This window comes from Schistocerca piceifrons, chromosome 8, assembly GCF_021461385.2.
Source record: "Schistocerca piceifrons isolate TAMUIC-IGC-003096 chromosome 8, iqSchPice1.1, whole genome shotgun sequence".
NCBI classification, from domain to species: domain Eukaryota; kingdom Metazoa; phylum Arthropoda; class Insecta; order Orthoptera; family Acrididae; genus Schistocerca; species Schistocerca piceifrons.
In genome coordinates this window covers 207076714-207103465 of record NC_060145.1, presented here as the reverse complement: position 1 = coordinate 207103465, position 26752 = coordinate 207076714, and the positions used below count along the sequence as shown (strand labels likewise).

At 41.0% G+C, this 26752-nt stretch overlaps 1 protein-coding gene across 6 annotated transcripts in view; it reads left to right on the top strand.

The window, feature by feature from the left end:
• Window positions 1-26752, top strand: part of LOC124711403 (DNA ligase 4) — a 296581-nt gene that overhangs the window by 29791 nt on the left and 240038 nt on the right. For all 6 annotated transcript variants that reach the window (XM_047241458.1, XM_047241460.1, XM_047241461.1 and 3 more), the window contains exon 3: window positions 24033-24190. In XM_047241458.1, the coding sequence (XP_047097414.1) occupies window positions 24033-24190 (158 nt within the window). The remainder of the gene's footprint in view (window positions 1-24032; window positions 24191-26752) is intronic.

The following is a 26752-nucleotide window of genomic DNA, read 5'->3' as shown; positions in this document are numbered from 1 at the left end:
AGCGTGTATTCGTCATCGCCATACTGGCGTATCACCCCGCGTGATGGTATGGGGTGCCATTGGTTACACTTCTTGATCACCTCTTGTTCGCATTGATGGCACTTTGAACAGTGGACTTTACATTTCAGATGTGTTACAACCCGTGGCTCTACCCTTCATTCGATCCCTGCGAAACCCTACATTTCAGCAGGATAATGTATGACCGCATGTTGTATGTCCTGTACGGGCCTTTCTGGGTACAGAAAATGTTCAACTGCTGCCCTGGCCAGCACATTCTCCAGATCTCTCACCAACTGAAAACGTCTGGTCAATGGTGGCCAAGCAACTGGCTTGTCACAATACGCCCGTCACTACTCTTGATGAACTGTGGTATCATGTTGAAGCTGCATGGCAGCTGTACCTGTACAGACCATCCAAGCTCTGTTTGACTCAGTGCCCAGTCGTATCAAGGCCGTTATTGTGGCCAGAGGTGGTTGTTCTGGGTACTGATTTCTCAGGATCTATGCACCCAAATTGTGTGAAAATGTAATCACATGTCAGTTCTAGTGTAATATATTTGTCCAATGAATACCTGTTTATCATCTGCAATTCTTCTTGGTGTAGCAATTTTAATGGCCAGTAGTGTATGTAATCATCAGAGTTTATTCCGTTTTGGCAGCATCCTGCTGTAGGACTGCAAGAATGTTGCATCCTCTGCCAAAAGACTGCTTGAATGGGGTGAATCCATTTGAGGAATGTAGGTTTTATGCTTCATTGCCACATAATGATGTAGGTATTCTGTTAAGGGTGTATGCATTCTTTCAAGTGCACCAGTCATCTGTGGGTGGTATGCACAAGACTGAATCTTCTAAATCTTCAGTAAACGACATACTCTTCTGAGAATGTTACTCAGGAAATTGGTCCCTTGGTCACTCAATAGTACTGGTGGTATTCTGTGATTGCAGATTATTTTCTCCACTAAGACTTGCATTGTTGTATCGGTGTCCTGTTTTGCTATAGGTTCTGCTACAACAAATTTCACAACAGTGTTCTGGAATGTTAGTGTGTATCTGTTCCCTTTCTCTGTTATTTGAAGTGGTCCATTCGTGTCCATATCACAATGAGCGAATACCTGGTTAGGTATTTCAGTCAACACTAAGGGCACTGTACCTTATTTTGCTTAAGTTTATTCTTCCGACAACTCTTGTATGTCTCTCTTCATCTCTCTCCATGATCTGTACCATTTAATGTGGTCATATGTGCAGATGATCCCTTGGTGCCCCCCTAGAGGTGAATTATGAAACTGGTACAGAATAGCTCATTTCTCTCCTTCCCTGATCACTGATTGCTGGTCCTCTTGCTCTTCCTCATCAGCCTCTTCCACACTTTGAATGACTGCAGTAGGGTCTTCTGGCATGTGAGACAATCCATCTGCTACCATATTTTGCAGTCTCTTTTTGTATACAATCTCGAAGTCGCATTCTGCCAGTCTGACTGTCAATTTTGTTTCTCTTGATGAATGATCACTTACCTGCACCAACCATTTCAGTGGTTTCTGACCAGTGCACATGATAAATTTTCTTCCGTACACAAAAGGGTGGTAATGCTTTACTGCCCCCACTATGGCTAGAAGTTCTTGCTCAGTCATATCATAACCTCTCTTGGCGCAGTTCAGTGTTCTGTATGTGAAGGCTATTGGTAAATCCTGTCCTAGTTCTCCTTGACTCAAAAGGGCACCAATCGTTTCCTTGCTTGTGTCTGTGGTGATTATGAATTACTTCATAAAATCAGGATACTGAAAGATCAGGGGGCATATTATTTTCTCTTTTAATTCCCAGAAAGCTGCTTCCTGCTGTATTGACCTCTCATAGTTTGCTTCCTTCTTCAGCAATTCAGGTAATGGTTTTATTATCCAACTGAGGTTCTTGCTGTAGAAGGACACAGTCCCTAGGAAACATTTTAAGTGCTTCATTGCACTGGGTCTTGGATACTCTTTTATTGCATTCACCTTCTGAGGGTTACATGCCCCAAGTAAGTTAATTCCTCCTGGAGGAATTCACACTTTTCAACCTGCAGTTTTAAGTTTTGCAATTGGAACCTTTCAAACACTTCTCCAAGTCTGACATTATGCTCTTCCAATGGAAATCTCAACACGACCACGTATATACAAACATCTTGTGTCCTTGCAATACAGTTAGTACTGTGTTTATCAGCCTCTGAAAAGTGGCTCTGCTATCCATTATTCCCATTCACAGTCTCTTGCAATGTCATTCTGGTGTGGAGAAGGCTGCTTTCTCCCCATCATCTTCCTTCAACAGTATCTGATGATAACCCTTTGCACAGTCCAATGTGGTGAAGTATTTGGCCTTCCCTAAACTATCTGGAGTCTCATCAATCTGGGATGGTGGAAATAGAGCGCTGATGCAGTTGTTATTCAACCTCCGATAGTCTGGAACTACCCTCCACTTCTGCTTCCCTGAAGCATCCAGCTTGTTCAGAATTAATAGTAATGGGAAATTAAACCCACTCATGTGTGGCATAATGATATTTTCCCTTAACATTATATTACTCTCATTTTGGAGGGCCGCCTTTCATGCCTCTGGTAGCTGATACAGCCAGACATTTATCACTTCAGCTTGTGCACCTGGTTTCAACATACTCTCATGCATTACCATCTCTGTGTATGTTAATCTGTCTCGAGGCAAGTAAAATACATCATGGTATGCAGTATATAGCTCAATAATTAAACCCCTTTCTTCTTCATTTAAATCACCCACTCAAATCATTTTCTTTAACCTACCAATTCACAATACTGTCTCATGATCCACAGGGACTATACTGTGTATGTGGTGCTCCTTGCCTTTTTTTATGGAAGGTACTGCATCTTTCTTCACTTTAGGACACTTCAATACAACCTCTTCTTCTGTGGTATTCAGAGTACTCATGACGCATGCACCTATCTGCTCCGTCACAATTGCTGCATCTGTCTGCAACTGCTGCTTTTCCTATATTTCTTCATCCAGGTCTGTAGGCTGTATCCTAATCCTTAAAATCTTTTTCTCTCATGGGCCTATTCGTATAACCTCACTTGGGCTCTCTTTTTTTTTTTTTTTTTTTTTTTCCCCCATCTGCTGCTCAACTTTGTGTCGTGTTTCCCTTAGCTGTGGCACCATTCTGCTTCTGATGTCTTTTGGTCCCTCTCCCTGGAGATCCCTCTCCTCTCTCTGTTCTATCTCTGGCACTAACTGCATTCCTAATTATGCCCTAGTTCTCGCTTCCCATTCATTCCTCTCAGCTGCCTAATGTACAATCCACAGGGCAGTGTTCCTCTCCTCGTGGCTCTCTCTCCCAGTCCGCAAGATTCAACAATTCCACTTCTGTTCTGTCTGTAACTGTAATGGTCAGCACTTAACCCATAACATATTCGTTATGTAACCTATGATTACTTTTTGCTTCTGAAAGAAGTCTCTGCCTAAAATTCCTTCATATGGGGTATCCAGCTCATTCCCTACTACAGGGAACTTGTGCTCCACATACACACACACACACACACATTGCCTTCTATTCTCAACATTAATGTCGCAGCTCTGCATGTATCTATTACTTCTTTAGTGGTCCCATGTAGTTCTGTTTCTCATCGACATCAGTGCCTGCCATACTATCCACTGTGAACTCCTTTATGATGGTAATCTGAGCAGCACTATCTACTACAAAACTATGATATCCGTGCCCCCTTGCTGCACCTTATGCTCACAAAACCATTCTTTCCCTTGCAGTCTACTGAGCATAGCTTTGCGACATGTGTCAACTGCATAGTCGTGCCATCCCTACCTTTCGTGGCTTTTGAACCTTTGTACTTGCTGACCAACTCTTGACATTACCTGTCAGGCTTACTTGTCCTGATTCCTGCAGACACAACTTGCTATGGGTGTCACCTTACCACACAGCCCTGTCTGTATTTGTAGATTACATTGGCATCACACAGTTGACTCTTTGCTTTCTATGACCCTGTGATGATCTCTGCATGATGTGTCATCTCTCCTCCTCAGCAGTGACGGGTGATATGGCTGCATGATGTCTATTTTCCGTACGTGTTTTTCATAATACAGTTCCTTGCATGATGACCTTCTTCCTTACATCTAGAACAATAATCTCTCAGGCAACTGGATTCACCAAATCTTTCTTTGTAAGAGGCAATTGAAGCTTCCTCTGTTAATGCTCAATTCACCACTTATGTTAACATTAAATCCTCTCTTCTCACCGTCGCAACCGTTTTAATCCTCTCATCCTCAAATCCTTGTGTGAATACTGTTCTTACTAGTGTCCCAATTAGAGCTTAGCTCTCCAGAATTTCTGATTCTCTCATTACCTCTGGGACAGCTTTTCAAAGCTGCTGCTGCAAAGTGTCCCCTCAACTTGCTGATTCGGCCATATTTTTTATCCTGTTCTGCCTAATCGAGAATAATATACACTTGTTTCAATCCAGAGTGGTTTTGACACATAGTTATTCAATAGAATTTGCTTCATAACAGCCCAGTTTGTGACAAAATCACGTACGATTAACCTGTTCCATGTGGCTCCCCCAGTCATAGTTTTTACAAATTTTAGAAGTACACTATGAATGTGGCCTGGAGTAAGTTCAAACTCCAAGTCACAATTGTCTTTGAATTCCCTAAGATCATCTTTATTTCCATCAAAAACTTACTTGAATTCAGACAAAGCTATTTGTAGAGCAGGGAACTTACTACCTTCCAGCTTCATATTAGAGGCTCTTTCGTCCTTCCTTGCAGCCTTGTTTCCATGCCATGGTGTGTTTCACTCACCGTGTTTGATGATCGGGTGAATGGCATTGTGTTGGCGTCTCATGAAGGTGAACATTGGAATGCCCACATTGCTGATTCAGCTCTGAACTCAGTTGATGTAACTGCTTGCAATGGCGTCTTCAGTGTTTTTCAAGTCTACCGACTCTCTGGCACCAGAGCTGTTTTGTGCAATGGAACAAGTCAGTGATGGGATCTAGCTGAGGTTTATCAGGTTTCTATGGACGGAGACAATACAGACTGACTCTCCCCCTGTAGGTCCAGGGGTTAGAAGAGGCCCGAGCTATTCCTACCTGTCGTAAGCGATGACTAAAAGAAGTCTCTCATGTTTTGGCCTTTATGTGATGAGACCCTGTAGGGTTTGACCTCCATTTTTCAAAATTTTCCCGAAGAGCGAGCCAATTGAAAAGGGCGCCCTACATGGCGCATAGTGTCCATCATGCACTGAGACCTCTCGCATCCTTCCTTAATGTAGATCTGCACTTCCACCCATTCTCCAGCTGTTGGGTGAGGTCACCCTCCTGGGTGTGTCTTCTTCCATCCTCTGTGTAGTATCACTTTCTGCGCTGTCGGTGATAATGGACTTCCTAGCTCATTTGCACTCATATCCAGCATGGTAGCCAGTCCGTGTGGTGGGGCTGCCATGTACCCTGTTGGTTGTTACCCCCTGACTACACAGGAGTTGCTCTGCTGATGCTGTTAACTCCCCATGTGTGCCAAGGGGCAGATGCCCGTCACCCTTGGGCATCGGGGCTCCTGGCAATGGCAATCCTGCCAGGTGATCAAACACCAGCGGTCTCTAAGCAGTCAAGGTCCAATTTCAATGCTAAGAAATACGACCCTAAATAACCCCCCCCTCCCCCCCTGCCTCACCATGGGAGGAACACCAGGCTAAGGATGGCAGTGAAACTTGTGGAGCATTTAGAGGACAAGTTTGGGGAGGTGGAGGGCTTGTCCAAAATGCGTTCAGGGTTGGTCTTGATCAAAACAGCATCCTCTGCCCAGTCACGGGCACTACTCATGTGTGACAAGCTGGGGGATGTTTCTGTTTCCATCACACCCCATAAGAGCTTAAATATGGTCCAGGGTATCATATTTTACAGGGACCTCATTTTGTAGTCTGACGATGAGTTGCACGCCAATTTAGAGTGGCGAGGTGTCCATTATTTCAAGGTGATGGCCTACCGTTGTGACGTAAAACCATATATCCCTCCCCCGGTGTGGTGCTTTAAGTGCTGGAAGTTCGGCCATACGTCTTCCTGCTGTACTTCCAGCATCATCTGTCAGGATTGTGGGTGTCCTTCACATCCCAATACTCCCTGTGCCCTGCCTCCCATCTGTGTGAACTGCGGAGAGCACCGTTCGCCTTGCTCGCCAGACTGCAGGATTCTCCAGAAAGAAAGAAAAATAATGGAATGCAAGACCCTGGACCGATTGACCTACACTGAGGCTAATAGAAAATATGAAAGGCTACATCCTGTGCATATGACATCAACCTAGGCCGCCGCTACAACAACGGTTCTACCATCTTCCGTTACGCCACATACAGTTGGCTCTCAGAGCTGTCAGGCTCCACCTGCCCACTTGATGGTGGAGGCACTTCCGTCTCTGTTGCTCCTGCACAACTTACTTCAGGAGCAACATCCCCTCAACCATCGGGGACATCAGTCCCCACTTCTCGGCCAGAGAAGCTTAAGTCTTCTTCAGCTCCACTCACCAGGAAGGGATCCCTTGGGTCACACCCTTCCTAGGTTCCTACCAGTGGCAAAGCTGTCACCCACCAGTGGCTGAAGCAACCACAGATAGCTGGTCATAGGGCTTCATGGTCCACCTCAGTCCCTGAGACTGAAACAGTGAAGCCCTCCCAGCTGGGCAAACCTAAGGAGCAGCGAGAGAAACCTAAAAAGAAAAAGACCTCCAAGAACCAAGGCACTGTGGTGGCACCCACACCATCACTACCTATAAGCTCTGTGTCTGAGGATGATATGGAGCTTCTGGCATCTGCTGAGGACCTAGATCTCTCTGGACCCTCAGACACAGTGGATGTCAATCGCACAGATACTCATCCGGTAGTAGCAGGTGACCCTGAGGCGTAGACTGCCTCATTGAGTGTTTAATGCCTTCCCAGTCTCAGGCTCATGTAATCCTCCAGTGCAATAGCGGCAGTTTTTTCCACCACCTGGCTGAGCTATGGCAACTGTTAAGCTTTATACCAGCTTTCTGCATTGCCCTCCAGGAAACCTGGTTCCCAACAATGTGGACCCCTGCCCTCCGCAGCTATAAGGGATATTACAGGAACCGTAGCGATTATAATAGAGTGTCAGGTGGAGTTTGGGCCTATGTCCTGAACTCAGTATTTCATGAACCTGTGCCCCTTCAAACCCCTCTTAAAGCTGTGGTTGTCAGGATAAGAACGACACAGGAAATAACTTTCTGCAATGTATACCTTCCTCCAGATGGTGCTGTACCCCTGACTGTATTGGCTGTACTGACTGATCAACTCCCTAAATGTTTCCTACTTTTTGCAGATTTTAATTCGCATAACCCCTTGTGGGGTGGCGCCATGCCTACTGGCCAAGGCAGGGGGGTTGAAAATTTACTGACACAACTTGACCTCTGCCTCTTAAATACAGATGCCTCCACACATTTCAGTGTGGCACATGGCACATATTCGGCCATTGATCTCTCGGTTTGCAGTCATGGCCTTCTCCAATCTATCCACTGGAGAGCACATGATGACCTGTGTGGTAGTGACCACTTCCCCATCTTCCTGTCACTCCCCCAGAGTCATGCCTATGGATGCCTACTCAGATGGGCTTTAAACAAGGCAGACTGGGAAGCCTTCACCTCTGCTGTCACTGCTGAATCTCCCCCACATGGTGCCATCAATGTTGTGGTTGAGCGGGTCACTACAACGATTGTTTCTGCGGCGGAAAAAGAGATCCCTCGTTCTTTAGGGTGCCCCCGGTAAGAGACAGTTCCTTGGTGGTCGCTGGAAGTTGCTGAGACAAGTAAAGAGCGTCAGCAAGCTCTACAATGACATAAGCGGCACCCTTCCCTAGAGCACCTAATAGCCTTTAAGCGACTCGGTGACCGCATTTGCCAGCTTATAAAACGACGGAAACAGTGGTGTAGGGAGAGGTATGTGTCAACCACTGGGTGCCATACGTCACCTTTCCAAGTCTGGACGAAGATAAGATGTCTTTTTGGGTACCAGACTCCAACAGGTGTCCCTGGCACTAACATCAATGGCGTGTTATCTACCGACACACAAACATGATTGCCAAGCACTTTGCTGAGCACTGTGCTCGAGCCTGTGCATCAGAGAACTACCAACCCCCCCCCCCCCCCCCTCCCCCTCACCAGCCTTTCGCACCCTCAAACTTTGGATGGAAAGAAAAGTCCTCTCGTTCACTACATGCCACAGTGAACCCTATAATGCCCCATTTGCAGAGTGGGAGCTCCTCAGTGCCCTTGCACATTGCTGGGCCAGATCGGATCCACAGTCAGAGATGAAACATCTCTCATCTGACTACAAGCGACATCTCCTCATCATCTTCAACCTGATCTGGTGCAATGGTGTCTTTACATTGCAGTGACGGTAGAGCACCATCATTCCGGTGCTGAAGCCCGGTCAAAACCCACTTGATGTGGATAACTACAAGCCCATCAGCCTCATCAGCTTTCTTTGCAAGCTGCTGGAATGTATGATGTGTCGGTGGTTGGATGGGGTCCTGAAGTCATGTGGCCTACTAGGTCCATGTCAGGGTGGCTTCCTCCAGGGTCGCTCTACCACTGATAATCTTGTGTCCCTCGAGTCTGCCATCTGAACACCCTTTTCCAGATTCCAACATCTGGTTGCCATCTTTTTTGATTTGCTTAAAGCATACAACACAACCTGGCGACATGATATCCATGCCATATTTTATGAGACGAGTCTCTGGGACCCACTCCTGATTTTTATCCAAAACTTCCTGTTACTCTGTACTTTCTGTGTCCAAGTCAGTGCCTGCCATAGTTCCCCCCGTATTCAGGAGAATGGCTATCTGCAGGGCTCCGTATTGAGTGTGTGTCTATTTTTAGTGGCTATTAATGGTCTAGCAGCAGCTGTTGGGCCATTGGTCTCACCTTCTCTGTATGTGGATGACTTCTGTATTTTGTACTGCTCCTCCAGTACTGATGCTGCTGAGCGGCACCTACAGAGAGCTTTTCAGAAGGTGCAGTCATGGGCTCTAGCCCACGGCTTCCAGTTTTCAGCCACAAAGTCATATGTCATTCATTTCTGTCGGTGTCACACCGTTCATCCAGAACCAGAACTTTACCTTAATGACGGTCCACTCACTGTAGTGGAGACATATCGATTCTTAGGACTGGTTTTCGACGCCCAATAGACTTGGCTACCTCACCTTCGCCAGCTTAAGTGGAAGTACTGGCAGACCTCAAAGCCCTCCACTGCCTGAGCAACACAAACTGGGGTGCAGAATGCTCTACACTGCTGCAGCTCTACGGAGCCCTAGTTCAATCCTGCCTTGATTGTTTGTGTGAACCCCAGAACATGTCGGAATCCCAGGCAATGAACTTGCCAACAGGCTACGCTGAAACTGCTTCTGGAGATGGGCATCTCCAAAATTGACTTGCATTCTGTCTTGCGCCTCAGGGTTTTTCAGCTTTGGGAGACAGAATGGCATAACAGTACACACAACAAACTGCATGTCATTAAGGAGACTACGAATGTGTGGAAGTCTTCCATGTGGTAATCTCTTGGGAATCAGTTGTCCTCTGCCAGCACCGCATTGGTCATACGTGGCTAACACGTGCTACCTCCTCCATCGTGAGGACCCACCTAGGTGTCGCTGTGGCTCACAAATGACGGTCGTCCACTTCTTGCTGGACTGCCCACCTTTCTTTTAACTTTCTCAGCATCCTACCTTCAGTGTTGGGCAACAATGCTTAAACAGCAGTTTTAGTTTTACATTTTATTTGTGTGTGTGTGTGTGTGTGTGTGTGTGTGTGTGTGTGTGTGTGTGTGTGTGGTTTTTTTTTCCATTCTTGTGGTTTTCACCTTTGTTCTAGCTGTGTTCTGTATGTCTTGATTATTTTACTCCCACCTTTGTGGAATTATTTTAATCGGAACGAGGGACCAATAACCTAGCAATTTGGTCCATCCTCCTCCCCCCACCCCCTTTTTAAATCTACCAGCCAACAAACAGAAAGACTCTCTGGTTCTGGCTAGGGAAGTAGGAATGAAGAAACGAACTTCTGGGTTGATACCTTGGTCTGATTTTATTGCTTCTTCCCAAGTTTCATGAACATGTGCGAAAGTACAGACACTGGGTCATAATTTCATTAATGTAGAACATAGATGAGCCTTACTAGATACTCAAATTACTGGCCTAACACTTTGGCTTGAATCGTGAAACGGAGCCATTTTCTTATTGCTCAAATCGAATCTTCAGGTTACGTTACATTACACATTGTAAGTGACAGTCCAGAGGCATGTACCAGCAAGAATGGAGATCCTTCTTAGTAAACAAGGTCAACTGAATAGATTCTTTCACTCACAGAATTTTCTGCTGTTGGCTGACAGACAACCAAGGCTTGTTTGCTGGCAGGAACTGTCGAACTGTTGAATTCTGCCCTGTGTGTCAATTGATGGCCTCTTTGTATTGCGTTGGTGTTATGTACTTATAAATGGTCTGTCACTGCATCACATATTTAACTACAATTCTTTATCAGCCAGCTTGAAATCAGTGATTTCTTAATGCTCGCAACTTCATATTAGTCTGGTGAGACTGTCAGGCACTGTACGTCTCCATTAGGTTTCCAAGCTCTATTTGTTAAAATTCTTACCAAGATGACATTATTATTATTTCTTTCCTTTCTCAGACATTATGTCTGGTTAAAAATGGAAAGTGAAGCAGAGCTTGATCAAGCGTTACTTCCTTTTAACTGTACGGTATATGTTACATTGCATTTAGGAACTTTCGGGTAATTGAACATGTAACAATAATTAGATTTCTGTAGTTGTATATATACGTTTGGATGTAGCTGTATTGCATTGATGTACTGGTGGATATTGTGTGGTATGACTCCTGTAGTTGATAGTATAATTGGTATAATGTCAACTTTATCCTGATGCCACATGTCCTTGACTTCCTCAGCCAGTTGGATGTATTTTTCAATTTTTTCTCCTGTTTTCTTCTGTACGTTTGTTGTATTGGGTATGGATATTTCGATTAGTTGTGTTAATTTCTTCTTTTTATTGGTGAGTATGATGTCTGGTTTGTTATGTGGTGTTGTTTTATCTGTTATAATGGTTCTGTTCCAGTATAATTTGTATTCATCATTCTCCAGTACATTTTGTGGTGCATACTTGTATGTGGGAACTTGTTGTTTTATTAGTTTATGTTGTATGGCAAGTTGTTGATGTATTATTTTTGCTACATTGTCATGTCTTCTGGGATATTCTGTATTTGCTAGTATTGTACATCCACTTGTGATGTGATCTACTGTTTCTATTTGTTGTTTGCAAAGTCTGAATTTATCTGTTGTGGTATTGGGATCTTTAATAAAATGCTTGCTGTAATATCTGGTGTTTATTGTTTGATCCTGTATTGCAATCATGAATCCTTCCATCTCACTGTATATATTGCCATTTCTTAGCCATGTGTTGGATGTGTCTTGATCGATGTGTGGCTGTGTTAGATGATACGGGTGCTTGCCATGTAATGTTTTCTTTTTCCAATTTACTTTCTTTGTATCTGTTGATGTTATGTGATCTAAAGGGTTGTAGAAGTGGTTATGAAGTTGCAGTGGTGTAGCTGATGTATTTATATGAGTGATTGCTTTGTGTATTTTGCTAGTTTCTGCTCATTCTATAAATAATTTTCTTAAATTGTCTACCTATCCATAATGTAGGTTTTTTATGTCGATAAATCCCCTTCCTCCTTCCTTTCTGCTTAATGTGAATCTTTCTGTTGCTGAATGTAAGTGATGTATTCTATATTTGTGGCATTGTGATCGTGTAAGTGTATTGAGTACTTCTAGGTCTGTGTTACTCCATTTCACTACTCCAAATGAGTAGGTCAGTATTGGTATAGCATAAATATTTATAGCTTTTGTCTTGTTTCTTGCTGTCAATTCTGTTTTCAGTATTTTTGTTAGTCTTTGTCTGTATTTTTCTTTTAGTTCTTCTTTAATATTTGTATTATCTATTCCTATTTTTTGTCCGTATCCTAGATATTTATAGGCATCTGTTTTTTCCATCGCTTCTATGCAGTCGCTGTGGTTATCCAATATGTAATCTTCTTGTTTAGTGTGTTTTCCCTTCACTAAGATATTTTTCTTACATTTGTCTGTTCCAAAAGCCATATTTATATTATTGCTGAATGCTTATGTTATCTTTAGTAATTGGTTGAGTTGTTGATTTGTTGCTGCCAGTAGTTTTAGATCATCCATGTATAGCAAATGTGTGATTTTGTGTTGGTATGTTCCAGTAATATTGTATCCATAATTTGTATTATTTAGCATGTTGGATAGTGGGTTCAGAGCAAGGCAGAACCAGAAAGGACTTAATGAATCTCCGTGGTATATTCCACACTTAATCTGTATTGGCTGTGGTGTGAATTTGTTTGGATATTAAGTGTGGTTTTCCAATTTTTCATTACTATGTTAAGGAACTGTATCAATTTAGGATCTACTTTGTATATTTCCAATATCTGTAGTAACCATGAATGGGGTACACTGTCAAAAGCTTTTTGGTAATCAATGTATGCGTAGTGTAGTGACCTTTGTTTAGTTTTAGCTTGATATGTCACCTCTGCATTTATTGTCAGTTGCTCTTTATATCCTCGTGCTCCTTTGCAACAGCCTTTTTGTTCTTCATTTATAATTTTGTTCTGTGTTGTATGTGTCATTAATTTCTGTCTAATGACTGAAGTTAATATTTTGTATATTGTTGGTAGGCATGTTATGGGGTGATATTTTGCTGGGTTAGCTGTGTCTGCTTGATCTTTAGGTTTCAGATAGGTTATTCCATGTGTAAGTGTATCAGGGAATGTGTATGGGTCTGCAATGTAACTGTTACATAATTTAGTTAGATGTGAATCTGTTGAGGTGAACTTCTTTAGCCAGAAATTTGCTATTTTATCTTTTCCAGGGGCTTTCCAATTGTGAGTAGAATTAATTGCTTGGGTGACTTCATGTTGCAAAATTACCACTTCAGGCATTTGTGGTATCATCTTGTATGTGTCTGTTTCTGCTTGTATCCACCATGCATGCCTGTTATGTTGTACCGTGTTTGACCATATGCTGCTCCAGAAGTGTTCCATGTCTGTCATGTTTGGTGGATTGTGTATTTTAATGTGTGTGTTATCTATTGTCTGGTAAAATTTCTTTTGGTTTGTGTTGAAGTGTTCCGTGTCTGTTATGTTTGCTGGATTGTGTATTTTAATGTGTGTATTATCTATTGTCTGGTAAATTTTCTTTTGGTTTGTGTTGAATGTTTGGTTTTGTTTCCTTCTATTTTCACTTTTTTTTGTATCTTCTAAGTTGTTTGGCCAAGGCTTGTAATTTCTGCTTCTTTTCATCTAATTGCTCTATTGCTTCTTGTTGTGAGATTTTACCTAACCTTTTTCGTTTTTTGTCTGATATTTCATTTCTTATAAATTGTGTTAGCTGTCTGATGTCTTTTCTCAGTTTTTCTATTCTTCTCTGTAGCCTGTGTTGCCACGCTGGTTTTGTGGGTTTCTTCTGTGTGTTGGTTGGTTCTGATCTCTGCCTAGTGTGTATATTTAGTGTAGTGAGTGCTCCTATATAAACCAGTAGTTGTAACTCTTCCATAGTTGTATTTTCATGTATTTTGTTGTGTATGATTGTGTTGATAGTTGTTATTGTTGTTTCGACTTGTGGGTTATTTGGTGGTCTATGCAAGAATGGTCTAATGTCTGTATTTGTGTCTTTGTATTCTATGTGTGTCAGCTGAAATTTTTCTTCTGTATCTAACATGTGTGTCACTTCGTGTTCTATTTGTGCTTGTTCTGGTGGCTGTCTTAAGATTTCGTTTTCCTCTGATTGTTTAATTGATGCGTGTTGTTCTTTGTTTGTTTGCTCTGGGATGTTTGAGTCCATTACTGTATTTTATTCTTCTGATTACACATTATTTTGTTCCAGTATTTGTTGTACTTGTTGTTTGATGTTTTCTAATTCTGACTGGGGTATCCTGTTATTTTTGATTATTACGCGGATCTGATCAGCTAGTCATTGTTCTGTTAAAAATTTTAATTCTGGGTATCTGGTAATAAATGTTGTGTATACTTGTGATCTGTATCCAGTTGTGTTGGTTCCTAAGTTTGTTGCTTGGTAATAACAGAACATGAGATGTCGATTAACTTCATCTGACCATCTCATCCTCTGTCTTTGTTTTCCTTCTAGAGTGGTTGCAGGAAGCATATCCTGCAAAACACCTCTATTTGGATTTAAATCATTTTCCGTGTGGCTAGCAGTGTCATTACCATTGTGGACAGGCATAGGGTTCAAGCGTCGTCCCCGACCATGACAGCAATTGTCCGAGGCTTCATTAGTTCTGTCCTGAACCAACTAATCACACTAAAAGAGGGGTTAGCCCTGTTAGTGGCTTGTTCTTTTCGTCGCCTTTGTTGACTGGCAGAACATACTGGAGGCCTTTTCCCGGGCCTCCACGGGGATTATTATTATTATTATTATTATTATTATTATTATTATTATTGTGGTGTGCATACTGTAAGACCTTCAGTACACACACCGTCAGATTATTTGACTTGTTGCTCTAACGAAGTAGGTGAGAGTCAGCAATATGTCTCGTGGTCTTATCGTGGCGTGTTTATCTTCTGCCGTTAGGTCAGACAATAGAAATGCCACTTGCCCGCTTAGAGTAGCAGATTGACGGTGACCTACTTTAAACAGAACTTGATTAATTTTCACACACATTTATTAAAATAATAAAAAGCATAGAAATTACTTAACTTGATTCTGGATGCTGTTTACAATTGACAATCTGAAGTTCCTTTGGTCTTGGTTCGTTAATCTTATTCTCACATATCTCTGCTACTTAACAAAGTGTCTATTCATTTATCTTCATGGCTATGTACAGGAATATGATGATCTTATTAGGCGCAGACTGAAACTTGTCTACAGACTAATGCAGACTGACTAATCGGAGGTCTGTACACTCGTTATAATACCTCGAGCGTTCAGGTATCACTGCGTGAGTGTGATCCGTGAGGAGAAATGGTTCTACGTTAGCAGCAATCTCATTGGTTGTGTTACATATTAATACACAGATCGGCAGAAGCAGAATTTAGTCAGTCTCTAAGACAGCGCCATCTCGTTGTGCGGAGACGGACGAGCGCTGTTGTGCTTAGCGGGGCGCACTCTGTTGGGAAAGTTGTGTACGCGCTGACTACGCAGAACTATGTACACAACAATTATTATTATTATTGTTGTTATTATCATTATTTTTTCATATACATATTATATCCCATTGTGGAATTTCCTTCAAAGTGTACTGCCTTGTGGCTTTCCTCCCTTTCTACAATTCAGAGTTGTAGCTTCAGTTATTGTATGAATATGTGTATATACACAGTGATGTGTAGTCTACTGATGTGATTCACTTTGAATAGTGTGCATGCACAATAGCTTGCATTGAGTGGCCAAGAAGTGGAGGATAAGGGAGAGAATGCTACTTCATATGCCATTAGTAATGGAGGATTGGAGTGTACAACATTGTGTTGCTTCAGTTCATCATTATTAAGTAATTAAGTCTGTCTCAGAAGCGTGAACATTTTCTAGAAGATACTTAAATGTTGGTCGATGTGGTCAGATGATGAAATACCAAACTGACTTTGGTGAAGAAGTTTGAAGACAATAGTAGGATGTTTGATGTGAAGCATGGAGCCCCAAGAGCAGAGTACATACACAAAAGCTTGCAGATTGCATTGTTTCTGATCCTGATCAATATCTAAAGATGGTGATATGACAGATTGTTAGTCAGAGAGGCAGTTTCATCTCACATTCCAACTGAAATGGAGACTAATCCAGGGAGTATCATGTAAAAATGTCAAGGTGTTTTTGTCATACTTTGAAGAAAATTCTCCAAGAGTCGCAATAATATTTAATAGTCACAAAATTAAATCTGTGTTTCATCCACATGTGAAACTGAGAACCTTGCCTGGGTTATGTCCAAGATGATTTAAGTATTACGAAACAGGATGTATATAAGATGCTATTTCATTTTGGAATGTCGTGCAATGGGCAGACAAATTGTGAATGATGGTACCACTTAGGGAAATGGCAGCAAGGGGTGGAGAGGAACACTGCGTACACTTGGTGTGTGTGCCTGCAGGTCTCATTCATTATGTTGAAGAGGCTGTTCTGGGGGCCATTGAGGGAACAAGGTGCAACCAACTACAGAGTGTGGTGTACATTGGAACAAACGATGGCTATTATCTGGGCTCTGAGGTTATACTTTAATAATTCCAGTGACTATCAGAGGGGGTTGAGAATACCAGCCATGCTCACAAAGTTTCAGTGAAGCTCACAATCTGCATTGTTGTCCCCAGAACAGGTCGTGGCCCCCCCGGTTGGTGGTCAAGTGGAAGGCTTGACTCTGACCATTCTGTGGCAACCTAGGCTGTTACTTCGTAGAGTTGCATCGTAGGGTTGGGAGCTATAGGGTCCCCCTAAATAGATCAGATGTGCACTATACAACAAAGGCAGCTACCCAAGAGGCTGGCTGTGTGTGGGGCACCCACAAGGTAATAGGCATTACAAGACTTGGATGAACATTTGTACGATTTTTTGCACTAACTAAATGAACCTATGATGAAATGAGCTGCTCTCTTTTGGATCTTCTGCATGTACCAAGCCTTTCTGGTAAAAATCCCAAATAATGAGCAGTAATTGAGTATCAGTTGAACAAGGGTTTTGCAAGATATCTTCTCTACCGGTGGACTACCTTTCCTGGGGATTCTTCTGTTGCATCTCTCGAACACATTTAAAACAGCAGTCAGTTGTCAACAAACTCTCATCACAATAATGGTAAGTCATCGGTGGAATCTAAGTAATGGGAGGAGTAATGCTAAAAACTCACTTTGTGATTGAGATGGATGGTGGATAGGCACATAATCAAGTTGGGATTGTATTGTATTTTTATTGGTCCTCTTGTCTACATAAGTAATTTAAGCATTAGATACTGACTAAGTTAGTTTATGTACTGAATAGTGCATATATAAAGATATATATAAACACATTATTCATACAATCCTCATTTGTATGCGTACACTCTTAAATTACAATACTAAATTAGAAATCTATACATGCACATCACTAAAGTCTAGATCACGGCCAGCAGCAATCACAGCAATACTTATCTACTGCTCATGGGTTGGCAACGTGTCAGTTTCTCATAACCAATAGGATGATCCTTTGACATAACCAGTGAGAGGCAAGAAGAGAGGCAATGTGTTTCTAGCACCGAAGTTGAAATCGTTGTCTTGTTTCCTATTTTTCGATGTATTAGTAAGTTTCAAAAGAAATATTTTGTGATTGTGGCAGCAAGTACTGTAAAGTGGACTGATTTAAGTGATTTAGTCCTGCATGGCAACATCTTCCATAGGTGCGTGGCTAATGGATTAATTGCAGAGACACAAAAGTGTATCAAATGTGGTGGTGAAATGACCATGGAATTGATCGGCACAAGCACACTGAGTAAGTGGATAAATGTTTTTTAATTAAATCATGGGAGAAGGTAGGTGGGTCAATGTTTATTCATAACAGAGTCACACATTCAATATATTAATAAACATTGATCTGCCTATCTTGTCCCCTGATTTAATTAAAAAAGTGTTGATCCACTTTCATCTTCCCATGGTTTAATTAAAAACCATGGATCCACTTACTCAGTGTGACCACACAGATCAATTGTGTAGCAACACAGAGCAGAGAAATATTTCATTGCTTTTTCAAATACATCATAGGTTGCGATGCTGTCCTTGGTTTGCAGATACTAGCACAGTTTAAATAGCTGTGATTCAAACAATGAGCAGTTCAATTTATAATCCTTGTTTACAGCAATGTTTCACCTGTTCTTCCAGATTTATTTTTTTGAAACATGTCTGCCTGCTGCTCTCTCATTGACTGCATAAAACTAACAGCTGACATGCCTTCTTTTGCTCCCATCATACCTCACAGCAAGTGCTGACAACATTCCTGAACAAAACATGTAAGTACGCCCCTGACCCTATTCGAGACTTTTACTCGTGCATACTCTACACTTAGGAGTGTTGTTGCTGCAGTAAGTAGACACCGACAGAGATGAGCCTATGTATACATTTATAGTAGTCATTGTATAATATATCTTATACATTTAAATACTTATCAATAGAGTAAAATCAGTGCTTCTGAAACCTGTGTTTTCACTATTTTAGAAGAGAATGTAATTTGTGATTCTTTACAGTATATGGCTTGTTTTGAGGGAGAACAAGCTAAAACATCCATCTAACTTTCTGATCAGGGGGACCTTATTCACCATCTCTGACACTCTTGCTGTTGATGGAAGGGAGTAAAGTATGCACTTGTAAAAATATCTGATTATTTCCTTTCTGCACTTGTAAAAATATCTGATTATTTCCTTTCGGAACAGAAGGTAATAACAGACAATGAAAACATTTTAAAATGCAAACTGAAGTCATATTTGCTTATAGCTCCAATTAAATATGTGAACATTTGAACAAGGCCAGTTAGGTCCAAAACTGTTTGCTATTCACGTTCTCTCCAATGTTACAATGGAGCTATCACTAGAAATTCTCGTTCTGCTTGTCACTGTCTAGTGTAGTAAATGCAGGGCTTCAGGCAGTAATGAGTTAAAATGCAGAATCTCTATTGTTGAAGTCTTTCATGTGATACATATCACACCTCCTCCATAATGGCAGTCCCAGGAGGATGATACTGGGAATCTAATACTGGTATTCTTACACTTCATGCTTCTGTGTTAAGTTAGTGTTCTGTTGCTTTATGTAGTATGTTCTGGCATGTATGAGGATGATATTCATCACATCAGTCTTTCACTATGGGATCTACATCTATTCTCTGCATACCACTGTGAAGTGCATGGCAGAGGGTACATCTCATTTTTTCCTATTTCATTCACATATGTAGTATGAAAAAATGATTGTTTAAATCCCTCTATGTTGTCTGTAATTAATCTAATCTTGTCCTCCCTTTGGGAGTGATAGGTAGGGGATTGTAGAATATCCCTGCAGTCATCATATAAAGTCAGTTCTTGAAATTTTGTTAGCAGACTTTCTCGAGATAGTTTCCATCTATCTTCACGAGTCTTCCGGTTCGCTTCTTTCAGAATCTGTGTGACACTCTCCTGTGAGTCAAACAAACCTACAACCACTCATGCTGCCCTTCTCTGTATACAGTCAATATCCTCTGCCAGTCATGTTTTGTATGGGTTGCAAGAGTGATTTATAAGCAATCTCCTTTGTAGGGTAATTGCATTTCCCTAGTACCCTACTAAGAAACTGTATACTGCTACCTGCTTTACACATGACTGAGCCTATGTGATCATTTAGCTTCATGACCCTGTTATGTGGTACACCAAAGTATTTGTGTGAGTTTAGAGGCTTCAACTGTGAGTCACTAATATTATATTCATATGATACTATATGTTTTTTGTTTTGTGACATATACAGTTTTACATATGTGAATATTTAAAGCAAGCTGCGACCATTGCACCACTTTGAAATTTTATCAAGGGCTGACTGAATATTTGTACAGTTTCATTCAGACTGCATTTCATCATAGATAACTGCATCACCTGTGAAAAGTCTGAGGTTACTATTAATATTGTCCACAATATCATTAATATACAACAGCACGACGCCCAACACGCTTCCCTGGGGTAAGCCCAAAGTTACTTTTAAATCTGACGATGACTCTCCATACGAGGTAACATGCTGCTCTTCCATGCCAAGAAATTCACAATCCAGTGATATCTATTGTCTGATACCCCATATGACCAGAGTTCTGATAATAAGCATAGCTGTGGTACTGAGTCAAATGTTTTTTGGAAATTGAGAAATCCTGCATCTGCCCAACTGTCTTGATCCATGGCATTCAGGATGTCATATGTGAGAAGAATGCAATCTAGGTTTCACGTGATCCATGTTTTCAAAATCCGTGCTGGTTGGCATGGGGGAGGTTGTTCTGTTCAAGATACCTCATTATGTTTGAAGTCACAGTATGTTCTAATATTCTATAACAAATGGATGTCAAGGATGCTGATAGTAGTTTTTGTGGACCATTTCTGCTACACTTCTTGTAGACAGATGTGACCTGTGCTTTCTTGCAACTACTGGGCACAATTTTTTGTTTGAGAGAACTACAATAGATATAGTTAACAGAGGGGGTAACTCAGTTGTGAACTGAATAAGACAAGATCTTATAAGGATTCCATCAGACCCTGGGGATTTGTTCAATTTTAATGATTTCAGCTGTTTCTTGATGCCACAGAAAAATCACACTTTACCTCCAGAAGACTGATTGCTGAACATTTCAAGTGAGAGTTTGATAATTATTTAAATTTCTTAGAAAAGTGCTTGTACACCAGGGCTTCACAACATACGTGCTCGCGGAGCAAGCTGTGAGCAGCAAGGCGCGAGCACGGAGCAGCGCGAGCACACTACCCCCCACTACCGGACCAGAGCGGAGAGTGGGGAAAGTCACGTGGGGCACACAACAGCTGCCGTCAGTCAATGTAAATCCGCGGCCACCTGCAGGGATATCACTCACGAATTATTACTGCGACAAATGAAACAAATAAAGGAGAATGTACACATGCCACATAATTTTATTAGCTTAGTGTATACCTCTACATTCGCATTAATTTGTGAACTGTTACACAATAAAAGGTGTCACTGAAGTGTGGGATTCTCGGTTATCTTGTACTTTTTGCCCTTTACAATTGTGTCTATGTTTGGAGTAATTGTTCTTGTGCATTTTAGGCACAGCGTGCAGTTTAAATTTCAATCAGATAATGCGTTTCTCAAGCGTGTCTTGTTACATTTCATTGCAGAGATCAGTTGTTCACAAACATACGTGGAACCGAACATTGATATTATTGTAGCAAACGAGGAAATCTATTCTGAGGGAAGTGTCTGTAGAATTCCAAAATGTTATTCTTGTTCTGAAATTTGTCTCTGTATTCTCTGTCACACTGCAGGTCAATAATTTCTTGCTGCAGCTCAGGACGAATCTCTTAAATATTCGCTGAATATGGAGAGAACAGATTAAAATCACTGTCTAGTGCTGTCAGATCTTGAAAGCGCTGATCAACTAAACTATGTGAATAACGTTCACCGTCTTTGTGAACATCTTGCATGGATGATAATTTAGGAAAATGAGCTAGGTTTCCTGTTTCCAGCTGACTCACCCAAAGTGTAAATTTCATTTAAAAGCTCATATTCGATCTATGAAATGAGTAATTAGCAGATCTTTACCTTGTAGTAAAATGTTCAAAGCATTCAGATGGATAGTTAAATCTGCTAAGAACGCGAGATCACATTCAAACGTGTGCGCACATTTCCCCTCCCTCCCTACTCTGCGACCTTGCACCTGCTTGCTAGCACGTGCCTGAGCAGACGCGAGTAATCGCGCTCAAAACCAGCCAGTTGTTAAGCCCTGTTGTACACTATTCCCAATCAGCAACATTTTTACTACCCATATTGGATGTGTTTGAAGTTTAAATGATTGCCCTGCTGAAACTGTGTTTCTCTGAATCTTTATAGAGCATGCATATTTAGATACAGAACATAATACTGTATTTTAATTACAGCAGTCTTTAAGCTTTCTTTAAAACATTACAAATTTACCAAACTTCCTGTTCAGTAGTTATAGATATATTTCCCCCTTCCGTTTCAAACCATCATGTAGCCACAGTTTTATAGTACTCCTTGCTAAAGTTTCCTGTTTATGATAAAATGTTCACAATAACTGATGTTTTATTGATATTCAGGAACTTATTATTCAACTTTCATGCACAACACTTTTAGTTATAGAATGCCAAATCATTATATATAACAAGAACAACTGGTAACTGGTTTTTCCTATCCAACTAAAATATTGCATACTATAGCTTTAAGAAATCTGGACTGTGTACACAAAAAAAACAGAAACTTCAGAGTTGGAAATAATCACTGCAGGTGTACCTCAAATAGAATGTGCATTGAATCTGAACTAGAGTGACATCAATCTGTGGCTGGGAGGAAGGTGTATAAATGTATTAATTTTATGGATAGGAGCTTACCAGAGGATACACAGAACAATTTCTTACTAAATAAAACTCAGAACTACTGAAAAACTATGTTTATTAATTACTGTAGTAATGCAACCACTTTATAACAGGTTCCTACTGCCTACCATATTTGTAACAGAGAAAGTATAGTTTGTAACAATATTACGAAAAGGAAAGTTGCTACTCACCATATAGCAGAGACGCTGACGTCTGTTTAAGACAGTGTTATTACTCAGGGAACATACACGTTGAAAGCTCCGATGATGGCTGTTAATCAGTTGAAATCAATTTGCAAAAGTAAATAAAGAAAACATGATTTGTGATTGGTTGCTGCTTATTTGGTAATTTTATGGTTTACAGTCGCTGCACAACTTGGGAACCATATGGAACCCCCCATTCAGAAATGTAGGGTTTCAAAGGGATCGAATGAAGGGTAGAGCCAAAGGTCATAATACATCTGAAATGTAAAGTCCACTGTTCAAAGTGCCGTCAATGCGAACAAGAGTTGACCGAGATGTGTAACCAATTGCACCCCATACCATCACGCCGGCTGATACGCCAGTATGGCGATGACGAAACCATGCTTCCAATGTGCATTCACCGCGATGTTGCCAAACACGGATGCGACCATCATGATGCTGTAAACAGAACCTGGATTCATCCGAAAAAATTCGTGCACCCAGGTTGGTCGTTGAGTACACCATCACAGGCACTCCTGTCTGTGATACAGTGTCAAGGGTAACCGCAGCCGTGGTCTCCGAGCTGATAGTTCATGCTGCTGCAAACGTTGTCAAACTGTTCGTGCAGATGGTTGTTGTCTTGCAAATGTCCCCATCTGTTGACTCAGGGATCGAGACGTGGCTGCATTATCCGTTACAGCCATGTGGATAGGATGCCTGTCATCTCGACTGCTAGTGATACAAGGCCGTTGGGATCCAGCACGGCATTCCGTATCACCCTCCTGAACCCACCAATTCCATATTCTGGTAACAGTCATTGGATCTTGACCAACGCAAGCAACAGTGTCGTGATATGATAAACTGCAATTGCGATAGGCTACAATCCGACCTTTATCAAAGTCGGAAATGTGATGGTACGCATTTCTCCTCCTTACATGAGGCATCACAACAACGTTTCACCAGGCAACGCTGGTCAACTGCTGTTTGTGTGTGAGAAATTGGTTGGAAACATTCCTCATGTCAGCACGTTGTTGGTGTCGCCACTGCCGCCAACCTTGTGTGAATGCACTGAAAAGCTAATGATTTGCATATCGCAGCATCTTCTTCTTGTCGGTTAAATTTCGTGTCTGTAGCACGTCATCTTTGTGGTGTAGCAATTTTAATGGCCAGTAGTGTATGTAGGACTTCAAAAACTCTCTGAGACTTGTTGTTATTTATGATTACCACTAGAAAGTTAATCTCTTTCTTGCAACCATTTTCCCCTTCCCCTTGCAGAACTGGGTTTTTGACCTTATGTACAAGTGTCACCTCAAACCCCTCTGCAGTTAGTGCATTCTTTATTTTGATGGGTACAGCATCAATTGGTAGGTCCTCGATGACTAATTGTAAAGCCTGTTTAGGTTCCATAGTTTACGAGTGGGATTCAATCTCATGCTTTTTTTAACTCACCCTTGATTTTGTAGTAGTCTTCTACCAATACTGCCTGCAGTTTCATTGTGTTAGAGTGGCAACTTTCCTTTTCATAATATTGTTACATTCCATTCTGGATTTTGCTATGTAATATTCAGTTATTTTTCTTTTAATTTTGTAATAAATTTCTTACACTATTTGTTGTTTTTCAGTTTTTGTGTTTTATTGTTTATGTTTTATGTCACTAACACATTGATTGAAATTTGTCTTTAAATAACTCCAGTCATTCTGTTCTTTCATTGTTCTCAGGAAATCAGCTTCTATCCAGTGCTAAGGCTGTTGATACCGAAGTTTGATAGAGAAAGATCAGCATATGGTGTTAAAGAACATGCTCTGGCTAAGATTTATATACGCATACTTTGTCTTCCTAAAGGTGGGATGGATGCAGAAAAACTGCTGAATTTTAGGTATGCATCAACTAGAGACCACATCATTTGCTCTCTCTCTTTCTCTCTCTCTCTCTCTCTCTCTCTCTCTCTCTCTCTCTCTCTCTCCTCTCCTCTCCTCTCTGTATTTATACTCCGTGACTGGTTTCAGTGTGTGTTGAGTCATATTTAGACATTATCAATGGATTTTAATCCAGTACAAAGTATTTCACCCTACCAGAAATTGTAATATTTGTACTAGTGCACAGCTACATTTTTCATTACTCCATGCATGAGTGACGTTCAATAAGTAATGCGACATATAGTTTCCTGAAAGCAGGTTGGTTTTATTCAGGTTTCTAATACATAATATTATTACCCACTCTTTTGGCTACAAAATCCTATTTTTCAATATAATCTCCATTCAGTGCAATGGTCTTACAATGCCTCATGGGGAGGGCCTGTTTGCTCGCATGGTACCTTTCTGATGATCGACATCAGAGCCATCACCTTGCTGCATCAGTAATCTCCCCATCACCCATATACTGCATCCTTCATTGGGCCAGGCAGGTGGAAGTTGGAAGGTGCGAGATCCTCACTGTAGGGTGGATGAGGAAGAACAGTCTAATGACATTTTGTGATCACCTCTCAGATGCACAGACTTGTGTGAGGCCTTGTTTGTCATGGAGAAGGAGAAGTTCGTTTGCATTTTTATCGCAATAAACTCATTGAAGTTGTTTCTTCAATTTCTTGAACATAGCACAATACACTTCAGAGTTTATTGTTGCACCGTGAGGGAGGACATCAAACAGAAGAACCCCTTCAGACTCGCAGAAGACCATCACCATGACTTTACTGGCTGAGAGTGTGGTTTTGAACTTTTTCTACAGAGAAGAGATGGTGTGGAAACACTCCATGTATTGCAATTTTGTTTCCGATTCGAAGTGTTGAAGCCATGTTTCATTGCTGGTGATGACGTGTGACAAAAAATTGTCATGATCAGCCTCATAAAGTGTAAGGAATTCTGCACAAATGGTCTGTCATTGCTCTTTATGGTATTCTGTTAGGTGCTGAGGAACCCAGCGGACACACACCTGGTGGTCGAGTGTGTCAGCACTACCAGCAGACATGTCCATTTGAGCAGCAAGGTACTTGATATTGATTCATTGATCACCTCGATAGAGTGTGGCCATATGTTTCAACATTGCATGACTCTCAGCTGTGTGTGGATGGCTGGCATGCGAGAGATCTCACAGGTTTGTGTGACTTTGTTGAGGTGATGACAGACACCTCCCCGAACGAGTCACCGTGCCAGGTCTTCATAGGCATTTTGCAAGTGCCTATGAATGTCCATGATGCTTTGGTTTTCTGCCAAAAGAAACTCAATGACATCTCTCTGCCTCCATTACAGGCCCCATTTGAAGGATATGTATAATGTTGCTATCTATCAAACTTCATGAAACTAAAGGGAATATTCTACAATGTCCCAAACAAATTCCACGTTTTTTTTTTTTTTTTTTTTTTTTTTTTTTTTTTTTAACTGGAACTGACTGAGAAAACAAATGTGATGCATTACTTATTGAACGCCTCTGATCACTTATTAATTTTTTTTGTGATTATGAACTTTATTACATGCAGCTACAGATTTGAATGTCCTGCCCTGTACTTGGATATTAATTGCTGTGTACAATAGAACAATTTTATTTCAGACTGACTGAGGCAAGGCAGAGTTCAAATGATTTAAATTCCAAATTATATAAATGTTTTATAAGATACTTATCTGAAACTATAATTAGGATTATAGCGTACAGTGTGTGTAGTGGTTAAAAATGGATAAACTATAATATTATGTGAAATATTGTACAGTATTTTTAATTTAAAATCACCTAATGTAATGTTATCATAATAATGAATAATTAATGGTTACATTATTGATATATAACTACTGCACTGGTACATTACTGTATTTATTGAAAAATGAAATATGCACTGTACCTGAAAGTTACATGCTATGTTTACTGTAGAATGGTATGTACCTTACCAGTTATTTTGCTGGTGTCATCAGGATCTACAATGATATCTTCTGCAGCAGCCAAAGAGGAGCTACTCTCTGATGTTGATGCCATGTCAATATTTTCATCCCCACTGTATGTTGGTAACGGCTTAAGGAAGGACGTTATTTTTATTCGAGACTCTTTTGTGCAGTGTTCTTTTATGACTCATATATGTCTTTTAGTGCAAGGAAATACTATTGGTAAACCAGATTGGTGTTAGTAAAGTCGATAAGTGCGTTTGACCATTTGATCATTGGTCTATTACTTGTGCAGTCAGTGATATCATTGGACTTACTCTTCTTCTCTGTAAACTTCTTGTGCTCAGTCTATTATTTCATCTTCTGTGAGGATTTAGTTGCAAAAATCCTCATCTTTATCCAGCCAGTCACATCCATCCTCATGGTTGTAGCTGCAAGTGCATCCTGAAAATCTGAACCTTCTATTCCTTCAATGCCAAACACTGTTTTTTTGTTGCATAAAAGATTATGACATGCATTTTGAAGGGTTGTAGTTCTAACTAGATTCTATTTGCTGCCCATTTGATTTAAAA